Source organism: Ochotona princeps, chromosome 24 (genome assembly GCF_030435755.1).
Source record: "Ochotona princeps isolate mOchPri1 chromosome 24, mOchPri1.hap1, whole genome shotgun sequence".
In the NCBI taxonomy this organism is placed as follows: domain Eukaryota; kingdom Metazoa; phylum Chordata; class Mammalia; order Lagomorpha; family Ochotonidae; genus Ochotona; species Ochotona princeps.
Genome location: NC_080855.1, coordinates 19106529 through 19119642, shown reverse-complemented (window position 1 = coordinate 19119642; position 13114 = coordinate 19106529). Strand labels below are relative to the sequence as shown.

The following is a 13114-nucleotide window of genomic DNA, read 5'->3' as shown; positions in this document are numbered from 1 at the left end:
GGAATGTAATTCTAACATGGTCCATGACCTTACACAAAAGGATATTTGGCTACTGTACCTGAAGTCCTTATTGGAACAATGCTGCCGGCAGACTGGCTCGTGGTATTCCAGCTCTTCAAATATAATCGGGCTGCAATTAGTGGAGGAGCCATCATGTGACTGGGAAGATCCCAAGGGGCTCTGGCGGGCCTGACTGCTGGGTAAGAGACACACCAGCCGTCCGTTGCCTTGCTCACGGATAGCAACTGTGTCTGTTAATTTATAAAGATCTGACACATGCAGCTTGTGCCCAAACCTAAGAGCAAGAGAAGAGACATGCTGACTTAGACATATCAAGTTAAACAGGGTTGTAGCCCTGTTTAACTGAAGGGCTACAACCAAGAATGACTCTTCTACCTCCTTGAGAACAAAACTAGAATAATCCAACTGTAAATTCATTCGCCTCCAAATCAGTCCAAAACAGTATCCTTTACTGTTCACTGTCCTGCAGCAATGGACTTGGTGCACAGAGCCTATAATAACACTCATGAATTCTGTTTGATGGTCAAAAGCCAAAGTTTATTAGTGGTACCAGACTTTATAGACTGAGAGGCATACAGGATAAGGAAAGAGGTGCTGAGCTTATCTACGGAACCCATAGATTGTTTCTATACCCTTGTTTGGAACTCGTTTTGTATATCCCACCAAGTATTCTCATTTACATGCTATCCACTCAGTTGTTCTCATACAAATGATGTCCAATCAGTCACACAATTGGCATCCATCTGTTGTTATCATACAAATATTATCCTTTCAACAGTAATGCTGTGCTCGTTGACCTTCTAGGGTCACAATGTCCTTCTACACTTTATATCATGTCTAGCTCACTGCCCATGACAATGATTATTTTGTAGCCACCCTCTAACCCTGACCAATTTCTGTGAATGACCTCATCTAATTTTCTGAGATGGCAAGAAAATTACCTGGCATGACCTCTCTGCCTAGCAACCTGTCCTTTCCAAAGCCCTCTGTATTATCTCACTTACCCATGCGCTCCGACCTCAAAACATTTCTTGTCACCCTTTCATGTCACCCTGACTCAACTGCATGAACCACACATCCTCTGACACTGGACTCTACGATCAGGAAAATGAATTCACGTCCTGACTAGACTTCAACTGATGTGACCTCAACCACATAATACAGTCAAGTTGGGCCCAATTTTCCATCTACACAATAGGGATTAAATGGGATTAAGTGTGGTTGTGGTTCTGCTCATTGAAAGTGCTCAATGTCACCTGCTCTTCTTACAGCCTGTGCAATGTTTCTTCCCAATACCTTTATCCATGCTCAGATCCCCCCTCTGCCAAAATCAGTTTCTCAAACCCCTCTCTCCTCCTTGCCATGTTTTCCATTCTTCTCCCGTCATTCCAACACTGCCTTACGCATCCCTGTTACCCATAGGACAATGGCCCTTGCTCTTTATCTCCATCCTCAAAGCATTTCTTCCTCTCCACTCCTCTTTTTCATGACATCATTTGATTCTATGTAAGAAACCATAAGCACCTTCTCCTCCCTCTAGATAGTGGCCTAGCTTTGTGTTCTCTGCAGAGCCTTCATTTCTCAATCTACTCACATCTGTTTCACATCTTTGGTGTGCTATGGGTAGAAATGAAGAAAATAAGTCAGATTCAATCCTTGTGCTCCTGAGGCTAGAAGGTGCTCAAAAACACCCATTCAACAAGTAATACCACTAAGCAGTCTATTATACACACACACAGCTTTGGGAACAGAAATTTAAATCTGTTAAAAATGCAAAGTTTCTAAAATACATACTAAACTCAAAACTTAAATCTGAATCTTTTTCTCACTTCCTTTACCAGGCTAAAAGTTCCTTAACAGTCACTACCACAGTTCTGTGCATGAAAGTCACTCAATCAGTACTAACGATAAGTGAAAAAATAAATCTTACTTTTTTTCATAGATATCAGTAAATTTGAAAAGAGGCAAGCAACAGGCAGGAGCATCCTGAAGAATAGACATTGTTTCAGCACTGTAAGGTAAAATACCAATTAATTAGAGAATACATACTTCTTTACAAATCACATTTTTAAAAAGATCTAATTATTATTTATTTTTATTGGAAAGCCAGATGTACAGAGAGAAGAGACAGAGAAAACATCTTCTGTCCACTGACTCACTCCCCAAGTGACCACAACAGCTAGAGCTGAGCCGATCCAAAGCCAGGAACTTCTTCTGAGTCTCCAAGCTTGGGTGCAGGGCTCCAAGGCTTTGGAACATTCTTGATTGCTTTCCCAGGCCACAAATAGGGAGCTAAAGGCAAGTGGAGCAGCCGGGATAAAAACCAGCAACAATATGGGATCCTGGCACATCAAGGCGAGGACTTTAGCTGCTAGGTCACTGCACCAGGCCCTATAAATTACATCTTAAAAGCAACTTGGGGCAGCACTGTAACATAGTAAGCAAAGCCTCCACCCTCAGTGTTGGCATCCCATATGGATGCTGATTCATGCCCTGGCTGGTCCACTTGCAATCCAGTTGCCTGCTAATGATTTGGGAAAGCAGTGGCAGATGGTCTAAGCCTTTGGACTTATGCACCCACATGAGTGCCATGGGAGAAACTCGTGGCTTTGGACGAGCTTTTTAGGCCATTTGGGGAGTGAACTAGAGAGTGAGAATAATTTCCTGTCTCTTCTCTCTCTGTAAATGTGCCTTTCAAATAAAAATAAATAATTTATATATATAAAAAAAGCAGGAGTTTGGGTCAGCATGTGGCATAGTGGTTAAAGCTACCACATGGGATGCTAACATCCCATGTGGCTATCCTAGTTGCTCCATTTCTGATCCAGCTCCCTGCTAATGGCCTGGGAAAATCAGCAGAAGATAGCCCAAGTACTTGGATCTCTGCCAGCCACGAAGAGACCCAGATGGCCATCTGGGACGTTAATCAACAGATGGAACCTCTTTTTTTCCTAACCCTTTCAAACAAAGAAATGAAATTTTAAGAAAGTAAATTTAAAAAAGAAAAAAACAAAAAAAAAACAAAAAAGAAAAAATAAACAAAAAGAAAAAACAAAACAAAAAAAAGGAAAAAAAAGAAAAAAACAAAGAAAGTAAAATTTAGTTCATAAAATTAACACAATGTTGGGCGGGGAGAATCCAAGTACCTATGAAACTGTGTTACATAATACAATGTAATTAATGAATTAAAAATAATAAATAAATTTAAAAAAAAGAAAAAAATTAACACAATGTGTATACAAGCTTACTGGTTTCTAATATTTAGAATTTGTTTTTGCAAATAAAAAAAGTTTAAAGAAAGGATTTTAGAGACAAGCCAATGGAAGCTAAAGTCACAGTTAACACCAGCATTTTTATCAGACGCAATGGTGGGGATTTCCACACCCCTGCAGACTGACACTGATAACCTACAGTGGCACAAACATCAGGCTACTAATTCAGAGAAACGGGCAAAGCGACTGGATTATCTCCTGCAGTTTTTATGTTAGGTACATGTATGTGTGGTCAGATTTCTTGTATAAGTGATTGGATACAGAAATGACTTCAATATAATCTCAACTGTGATTTTAAAAAACAAAAAGCAAAATAAAACACTTAGAAAAATAATTCCAAAACCCACATTTGATTACAGATGATTTTCCCTATTTCTTTTGTTTCTGAACTTTCCAATTTTTCTTCTATGATTAGCATTTTTTTATTCTAAAGGGGAAAAAGCAAATTTAAAATAAGGGGGGAGTGCAGGTTATAAGAAAGGATCTTGGGGCCCAGCACGATGGCTCAGTGGCTAAATCCTTGCCTTGCATGTGCTGGGATCCGATACGGGTGCTGGGTTCATGTTCTGGCTCCTCCATTTCCTGCTTGTGGCCTAGGAAAGCAGTAGAGGATGTCCCAAAGCCTTGGGACCCTGCACCTGCATGCGAGACACAGAAGAGATTCCTGGCTCCTGTCCTTGGTTTGGCTCAGTTCCTGCTTTGTGGCCACTTGGGGAGTGAACCAGCAGATGGAAAATCTCTCTCTCTTCTCTCTGTAAACCTGCCTTTCCAACAGAAATAAATAAATCTTAAAAAAAAAAAAACAAACAAACTCTCGGTCATCCAGGCAGGCGCTCAGGAGTCAATCATGGTGATTACCCTCACAAGGAGAGTCAAAGAAATCTTACCATAAGCAAATCATCTCCACATTCGTAAAATTCTTGTGGTCATGGTGGGACAAGAAGCAGACAGAAATCTCTCACCTGCTTATTCTCCCCAAGTGTCTGTAGCAGCCAGGGCTGGGGCAGGCCAAACCTTGAAACTCAATTCTGAGACCCAATCATGTGGGCTTTCACCTGGTACCTTCTAGGGCATGCTTTAGAAAAGCAAACTGAAATTGAGGATGGAAGCAGTACTCAAACCCAGCATTCTGATATGGGCTGTAAGTACAAGAAGTGGCACCTTAACCACTGTATCAAATGCCCACCTCATGTTAAGGATCTAACCTTTTTCAGGCAAATCTATGTTCTTTAAGATCTGAAGGTGGGATTTTAAATGTTTTAGGGTTATTGGCTTTTACTGTAGAAGTCTATTTTCAGCTTCTGTTTTGAGTAGGCAGCAGATAATTTTATTGCTAAGAGCCTATTAAGTTTGAGCTATATACTTTACCTAAATTAAAGACTTCAACAATCAAATGGCTCATTGCTAACTCCTGGAACAAAAAATAAGCATTCTGGGGGCTGGTGCCCTGGCACATTTGGCTAAAACCTCCATCTTCAAGTGCCAGCATCCCATATGGGTGCCAGTTCTTTTTTTTTTTTTTAAAGATTTATTTTATTTTTATTACAAAGTCAGATATACTGAGAGGAGGAGAGATACAGAGGAAGTGGAGCGCCGGGATTAGAACCAGCGGCCATATGGGATCAAGGCGAGGACCTTAGCCACTAGGCCACACTGCCGAGCCCTGGTGCCAGTTCTTGTATGACTGTTTCATTTCTGATGTGGCTCCCTGCTTATGGCCTGGGAGAACAGTAGAGAATGGCCCAAAGCCTCGGGACCCTATGCCCACACATGGGAGACCTGAAAGAAGCTCCTGGTTTCAGATCAGCTCAGCTCTGGCCATTCCAGCCACCTGGGGATTGAACCAGTAGACTGAAAATCCTTCCCTCTTTGTCTCTCCTTCTGTCTGTAATTTTGCCTTCCCAATAAAAACAAATCTCTTTTTAAAACAATTAGCATTATTGCATATGCAATCAATCATCAGATGATCAGAAATGTGAGAATTTTTATTTTTAGGGTTTCCAAATTTACTTCAAACGTTATTTCCTGAAATAAATGACTTCTGTGTTTTTGCTGTTGTGGTTGTTGCTGCTTTACCTCAGCAAAGAGAGTGACTTATTAGCAGCTCCTGTGGCCAGTGAGACTAGGATCTTCTTGCTGCCAATTTTGTATCTGTGGAGGCTGTTCACTGCACTGATTGCTTCTTGCAAATTTTCCATTTGAACAACAGCCTTAAGTTGATAATCTGTATGGGGGCTGAGCTCAACACTCTTTACCTGTAAGAAGGGAGAGGAAAACGGAACACAGTGTCTACCGGAACTTTAAGGGATATGCGTGTTGATTTCAATGTTTCCACGAAGGAACCTGCCTGCACTCTGCAATCCTCTGACTAGAAGCTAAGTGAGCTGAAGTGTGGTGACCTACAGATATTAACCAGCCCATTTTGTCTGGGTGCTCTGACCCACACACCGCTTCCCAAGACAGACTCAAACTCTAACACCTGGGAGGTTCTGGGATCCTTGGCAGACTGTGAAAATCCAGAGCACAATCATTTTAAAAATCTGTAAAATGTGAAATTACCACACACTGAACTTAGAGAGTCAAATATAGATAAACACAAACACAGCCAAAATTACTTGCAAGTCTCACTTCCGTGTTTTAGCAGGCAGAACTAACTAAAATTCAGCAATTTTTTATTTCCCAAAGTTCCTCTTACATCCCTGGCTATGACAAGTGCTTCTCACTGCTCAGTTTCTTGCTCTCTGGGGCAGTATCCTAACAGCTGGATATGTAACACCATTCCTAACAGAACAGAGAGGAAAGGAATGAATTCAAACCCATGCTTTGACACTCATATCCTGGCTGCAGTTGTGTCTGTCAAATTAGCTTCTCTTGACTTGAAATTCTGCTGAATAGTAAAACACAAACAAGAGCAGAGGTCAAGCGTACCTTGCCATGCCTGGAAAATGCCTCCTGCATGAGCTGCTGCAGCTCCTTCCGGGACAGTCTGTAGTCTATGTTGCTGACCTGGATGTCAGCACCATTTGCAAACGGGTCCGAGCAGTCGCCTCCACTGCTTGAATTTGCGACATTGAAGACAAGTGGGGATGCTCTGTTGGAAAGATTTAGACATATTCCTGCTTAAAACACCATGTTGAGATACTTTTTTCAAAATATCTGTGTATTTAATTTTGTTTGAAATTATGCACTTTCCCCCAAACACAACCAAATATTTGGCTTTCAATTGCCTTTTAATCTGAAACACATATTGATTTAAGCTTGTCAAAAGTACTACCTGCTGACCTTGTATTAACAACCATTAAATGGTTCACATCTTTCACTGGATTTGGGAAGAAATTAGAAGCAGCCCTGATAAGTTAACTTTCTATGTAGGGCATTTATTCTTAGGAAATCAACCAAGTCACTTAACATTCTCTGTAACTTTGAGAAGGCTAGACAACCTTGCTCTTACGCTGCAGCCTTTCTGTCCTTCTGTGGATCTGGAAAGCTTTTTTTGTGAATATTTAGATGTAATTTTACAAGTCCACAGTCATGTTCTATAGCAATTCTTCACCAACTAAGCAGAACCAATGCTATACCTGAAGGAGCTCATTAGCAATGCAACATGGCAGGGCTACTAGTACTGTGGCTTAGATGGAAAACCACTATCTCTAACACTAGCTTCCCACTTGGGAGCCAGTTCCAGCCAAACTCCCTGCTCAAGTACCTGCACCCTAGTGGGAGGCCCAGAAGAACCTCCGGGCCATGGCTTCAATCTGGCACAACCCTGGCCACTGTAGCTATTTGGGGAGTGAACCAGCAGATGGAGGATCGCTCTTTCTCTCCCTATCTTTCTATAATGCTATCTTTTACATAAATAAATAGTTTTAAAAAAAAGTGACATGGCTTTAAGGCTCCTCAGCCTCCCTACAAGGTATGACTTCCAAAAGTTTAAATGATAAGCAGGGGTTACACAGTCACTCACTTTCCAAACAGCTTCCTATACAGGCCTTATTAATGGGAAGCACCAGTGCATGCCTGGCTAAGGCTTTTCCCCAACCCAATGAACATGAGGCCAGCTTCCCATTCCTCCAATCACTGGCTAGCAACTCTACAGCAGACTTTTCTCAGGCCTCTGTCCACCAACATTTACATGGAGAAAGGAGAAGTAGAGAAATGGAGGATTTCCACATGGAGGTGAGACACACTGCCCCAAGACATCAGCTGTGACCACCTGAGGAAAAGGGGCCTGCCAGGGGAGGAAGTGGGAGAATAAGTACCCTTCTGTATTATGTGGGTTCTTTCCACACTCATGTATTGCTTCGTAATCCTTCCTTCTACGGGTAACCACTCGCAAGGCTCAAGTAGCTGGACTCACCTGGAAGACCAAGACTGAGACGTGAGCAGAGGACCGACCTGCCTTGATGCAATCAACTTGCTGAAAGCAGATGGGTAACTCACTTGGAATACTGTCTCCCCTTTATCTTTTTTCTCTACAGGGGAACTGGTAACACTTCGGGTACTGAGGCTCTCTTTCCTAATGGAAGGGGAGAAAAATCAAAGGAAAGAGGTCACATGTCTTCCTCCACACTCAAGCAGCAGCTACAAGAAAAAGTAACCAATCGTACTTCTGGCTGCTCTTGTACGGTGACTCGGCAATCCCCGGGTGCTTGGGTGTCGGTGCTGCCAAGCTGGAGTTGCTGTGAGGGGCCGACAGCGGCCTCGTGCTGCTCTGCTGGTGCTCACCGCTTCTGTTACCAGACTTGGACTCCACACGGCACAGCTCCTTAGGAGACACAAAGGCACAGGTGGCTGAAAGCTTAAGTGCTGTGAATGTGTTAGTTCACTCTGACTTTCAGGACCATCAGAAACTGAAATTTTAAAAAGGACATACCCAAAGCAAGCAGGCACACACACACAAAAGAGAAAAACAGAAGCAGAGAACCAAACCCACCATAAACTTCAGAAAGCAAGAGGTATCCAAACTACCTGTAAACTTTTAACATTAGTATTTTCTGTAGCAGATCCAGAATTTGCCTGCGACCCTTTTCCAGGCACGGTTTTGGCACTGCAAGACTGCTCCCTTGCATCTCTGACGAGGCACAATTTTGGATTCTTGAGTTTTTTGGGAGACTTCACTTTATCAGCTGTTGCATTTGAACTCTTGGCTTCACAGAGTTCTCTACTTTTTGGAGTAAATGACACAATGATCCTATTACCAAAGACATCTTCATTTTCCATTCGCTTCTGAGCCCGTTCTGCACTGTCCTGATTTATGAACCGGAGGATGGCACTGCAGCCGGTGATACTCAGCACTTTGCCACCACAATTATCAGACAGGCGTCGGAGCCTATTACTGATGCTCTTGCCATCTTTATTTGCTGGTAGGTTATAAACATAGAGCAGAGTGTGGCACTGCTAATACAGAGGAAAAAATTATTACATCAAGTTAACTAGAAGGCACACATTCAATTTCAAAATAAGAACTGACCTCTAATCTGTACATAACAATCTTGAAGGGAGAAGTGTTGATGATTTACATGGCAGAAGGAAACTTATTTACTGCTCAAAAGGTCAATTAACATTAAGCACAGGATTCTGTGTCTTCTATGATTTTATTTCTATAAATGGCACATCTACAGAAATACAAAGGTTACTGGATGCCTAGCAAAGGGAATGCGGGATTAAAATTAAATGAGAAAAGGCAGGGGCAGGAAACATCCAGCCCAAAGGCTATTTTTTTTAAGGCCCATAAAACTGTTTGGTCTGGACCTGTCAAGGCAACTGCAGGTGGTACTCAAAATTCAGTAAAATCTACAGTAAGCTAATTTCTAAACTGACAATTTTGTATGGCCTGCAGATGATGTTATAAATATTCAAATAGCCCCTGGCAGAAAAGAGAAGTTCCCCATCTTGGTATAAGGGCTCTCATAGAGGGATGAAAATATTCTGAAACTGGTTACTAAAAATCATGAACCATACGTACTTAAAAGAGGTGAACTTTGTGATATGTAAATCAGATCTCAGTAGTGTTTTTTACAAGTCTGTTTTATTTATTCAGCAGAACTGAAGTTAAGAGCCTAACTACCATGACAGCTGCCAATTATCAGCTTGGAAGTTCTATCTGCTAACATATGATCATGACCCTGTTGCACGAATTTACATACTAAAACACACACACTTACATACTAAGAAACATAATTGAAGTACCACAAGAAAACTTGAGATTATATGGAAAAAGATCAATCCAGAAGCCATAAAATGAGTCAACAGACAAAAATATGAACAATTACAGAATATCAAGAGGCAACAAATTTTCAAATATGTTCAATTTACTACTACTACTATAAGATATTTTGCACCTTCCTAGTGATTACAAAATAGCAGACTATCTTTCACCTATCAGACTGGTAAATATTTAGAATAGGCAACATTTCTTGTTGAGCAGACTGTAAACCACTGCCACTTCAGTGGAGCACAACTTGGATCTTACTTGCTAGGACAACCCTGACCCAGAGGTCATTTGGATCTCACCCTACAGATTATTACTGGTGGCCCCGGCAGCCCCAACAAGACATGAGTAACCTTCCTGCGGATGGTGGTAAACTGGATATATCCGGGCCCAGGGCAGTGGCCTTGCGGCTAAAGTCCTCGCCTTGAAAGTGCCGAGATCCCATATGGGTGCCAGTTCTAATCCCGGCAGCTCCAATTCCCATTCAGTTCCCTGCTTGTGGCCTGGGAAAGCAGTCAAGGTTGGCCCAAAGCCTTGGGACTTTGCACCTACATGGGAGACCTGGAGGAGACTCCTGGCTTCTGGCTGCAGATCGGCGCAGCACCAGCCATTGCAGTCACTTGGGGAGTGAATCATCAGACGGAAGGAAGATCTTCCTCTCTGTCTCTCCTCTTCTCTATATGTCTGACTTTGCAATAAAAATAAATAAATCTTTAAAAAAACTGGATATATTCACAATGTCCAGTAATAGGTAGAATGGTTCAAGACTAGTCATTCAAGTTTCCTGTTGGTTTTTAAAATGTGGTGAATTTATATTGATATGAGTATAATGCCATGGAAGGACATTCAAGCTATGGCATCAAAATTAAAAGACACAGAATGCTATATATGCAACACTATTTTTTAAAATGCTACATTTTAAAATCCAAAGCACAATATCAAACAACTAACAATGATTATTTCTGGATACTAAGATCAAAGGGTTTATTTCTATATTTCTAGATAATGATTTTTAAAACTTTAATTTATTTAAAAGGTAGAGAGGGAGATCTTTCATTCATTAATTCAAGCTCTAAATTCCCTTAACAGTTGAAGCTGAGACTAGCTCAGCCTGAAACCAGGAGCTTGGGACTCCATCTGGGTCTCCTGTGTGAGTGGCAGAGACCCACCCAGAGTGTCACCATCTGTTCCCTTCCATGGTGCATCCTGGCATGAGGCTGAAATCAGAAGCAGAGCTTGGACCTGAACCCAGACATCCAATGTGAAATGTGGGCCTCTCGAGCAGTGTCTTTACCACCGTACCACATGTCTGACCCTTGTTTTGAGAATGAATACATGACTTTTTAAATGGTGGCTTTTCTTTTTATTTGAGGCTATTGACCAATTACCAATAAAACCTACGCTCTTTCTATTATACGTGAGCCTCAAAACCCAGGCACTACTAATATTTGCTTAGTTTACTAAAAATTAAGGAATGGAAGGGGAGGTTTTCTAGCAGTTAATAACAATGCTCATCCAGTACCTCAGCTCAATTTCTGACCCTGATGTCAGCTTCCTGCCACTGTGAACCCTGAGAGGCGGCAGTGATGGCTCAAATGATGGGGTTCTTGTCACCCACAAGGGAGACCTGGACTGAGTTCTAGGATCCCCGCTTGGACCTTGGCCATTCTGGGTGTTTGGGAACTGAAGCAGCAGAAGGAAGTTCTTTCTCTTTCCCTAATAAACTTAAATTGAAAGGCAGAATTAAAAGCAAAGATGAAAGAACATAAAAACAAAAAGGATCTTAAATTGTCACTCTCACCAATTAAAAGAAATATGTGGCAAGACTGTACACTCTGAATCATCATTCTTTCTTTAAATCACAAGGAAAAGGGATCTCTCAAGTGGACAATGTCTCACCTAAAATGCCACATTTGACTTAAAAGCCTTCAAAATCAGAACATGCATGACAGAAGCAGAGCGAGGTTCAAGGATTAAATGCCTTACACATTAAATGCCTTAAATGGTCCATGTGATGCCAGCCACACAGGCTGCATAAACCCTCACCACACGCTCTACCCATAATGATCAGAGGCAAAAGGAGTCACCCATCCGTGTTAGCTCTGAAGACAGTGTTAAGTTGGTGGTGGGATAATCTACAAACCATTTCCCCATGGTATTTTTGACAAAAACTAAAAGCAAAATTCATACGTCTCAATTCTGTGTTGGGTGGAAAGAGAAGAACCAAGGGTTCCCAAGCTTTATTTCCTAATCTGACCGCCTCCTCGCCTCAATGTGTTGACACCCTTGTTGAGGACTGTCCTTCAGCCTCCAGAATCTAATACTGGAAAATGGCACAAACAATGCAAATTCACTTACTGGCATTTTCAGTGGTAACCTTGGGGGGAGGTCGGAAATGAACTCTTCAAATCTGATGAGTTCATTAGCATGGTGCAGCAGTGCTTCGGAGGCCTGGTTTTTATGGACCAAAATGATATGGAAACCGTGCCTGTGTCTGAGATCACTAAGTTCCAAGGCAAAATTGACATCAGCTGAAAGACAAGATGTCCCCCAACCCCAACCAGAAACATCAGAAACATTTGACAAACAACCCTACTGATACCCACTGCAAAGACAGATATGGCTGGTTTGGGTCCAGCTTGCTTTTCTTTGCTCTCCTTTTCAGCAGCATATTTCTTTCTTTTTTAAAATTACCATTTTATTTTGATAATCTTTACATAGTTGATTAGGACACAAAGTGTCAAGGGCTACAGGAAAGTAAGAACATTGTTTCCACATTCTCTCTCTCTCTTTTTTTCTGTATCTGGGGTATACGGGGAGATAAGGGGAGAAGCGCCACCTAGTCTCCCATACATCCCAGGTTCCCCGAAATGGGGCATGAGGAACACATTTCTTATTAGAAAATGGACATGGGTAAAACAATCTTGCTGTACACCTACTTTGAATTTCAAGATACATGTTACTTCTAGTATTGAAAAGCAACAAATATTACTATGTTGAGAAAACTCTTATTGGATTTCTAAAATCCAATTTTTTAATCCTGAGTCCAGGGTTAAAAAACAACAACAAAAAACACCACCACATTTGCTTTAATAAGTTGACCCCACCAGACCTGAGATGCCTAACAAAAATGCAGAAATCCCCACAGACCTCATCTTTTGTCCACACAATTCTCAGAAGAAAGCATCACTAAGTTCATATGTATGCCAGCCTCTCTGAGGGCATGATCGACTTTCACCTATTTCTGGCTCTACAATGATTCCCACATGGTTAGCCTTGCTGAAGGAGTAGATGTTTCTACACTTACTTGACACAAGAACCACAGTGGCTGGAGCAGTGTGAGTGTTTGCAAACCTTCGGAGACTCTGCCGGAGTTTATCATCAGCAGCATTCTTTGCAGTAGCATTGATATGGGCAACAGTTACCTGTGTGAATTTAAGCAAGAGCAAAAAAAAAAGATGAGCTGAGGTGAGAAACCACCATCCATTCTGCCCGTACTATAACAGAAAACGCTCAGAGAAAAAACAAATTTTTTTTTTTTTACTATTAAGAATGGGGGGAAAAATTTACAATCAGGTCTTAAAATTAATTTTCCGGGCTCGGCAGCGTG

General features: G+C 41.6%; 1 protein-coding gene across 6 annotated transcripts in view; it reads right to left on the bottom strand.

Moving 5' to 3' along the window:
* Positions 1 to 13114, bottom strand: part of MARF1 (meiosis regulator and mRNA stability factor 1) — a 41810-nt gene that overhangs the window by 19403 nt on the left and 9293 nt on the right. For 4 of the 6 annotated variants that reach the window (XM_058681197.1, XM_058681199.1, XM_058681200.1 and 1 more), the window contains exons 6-14: positions 12812 to 12929; positions 11863 to 12035; positions 8262 to 8690; positions 7901 to 8058; positions 7651 to 7809; positions 6222 to 6384; positions 5370 to 5548; positions 1952 to 2032; positions 59 to 295 (exon numbers count right to left, since the gene is read on the bottom strand). In XM_058681197.1, coding sequence (XP_058537180.1) covers positions 59 to 295; positions 1952 to 2032; positions 5370 to 5548; positions 6222 to 6384; positions 7651 to 7809; positions 7901 to 8058; positions 8262 to 8690; positions 11863 to 12035; positions 12812 to 12929 — 1697 coding nt within the window. The remainder of the gene's footprint in view (positions 1 to 58; positions 296 to 1951; positions 2033 to 5369; positions 5549 to 6221; positions 6385 to 7650; positions 7810 to 7900; positions 8059 to 8261; positions 8691 to 11862; positions 12036 to 12811; positions 12930 to 13114) is intronic. The other 2 variants (XM_058681198.1, XM_058681202.1) reach the window with 1 other exon arrangement.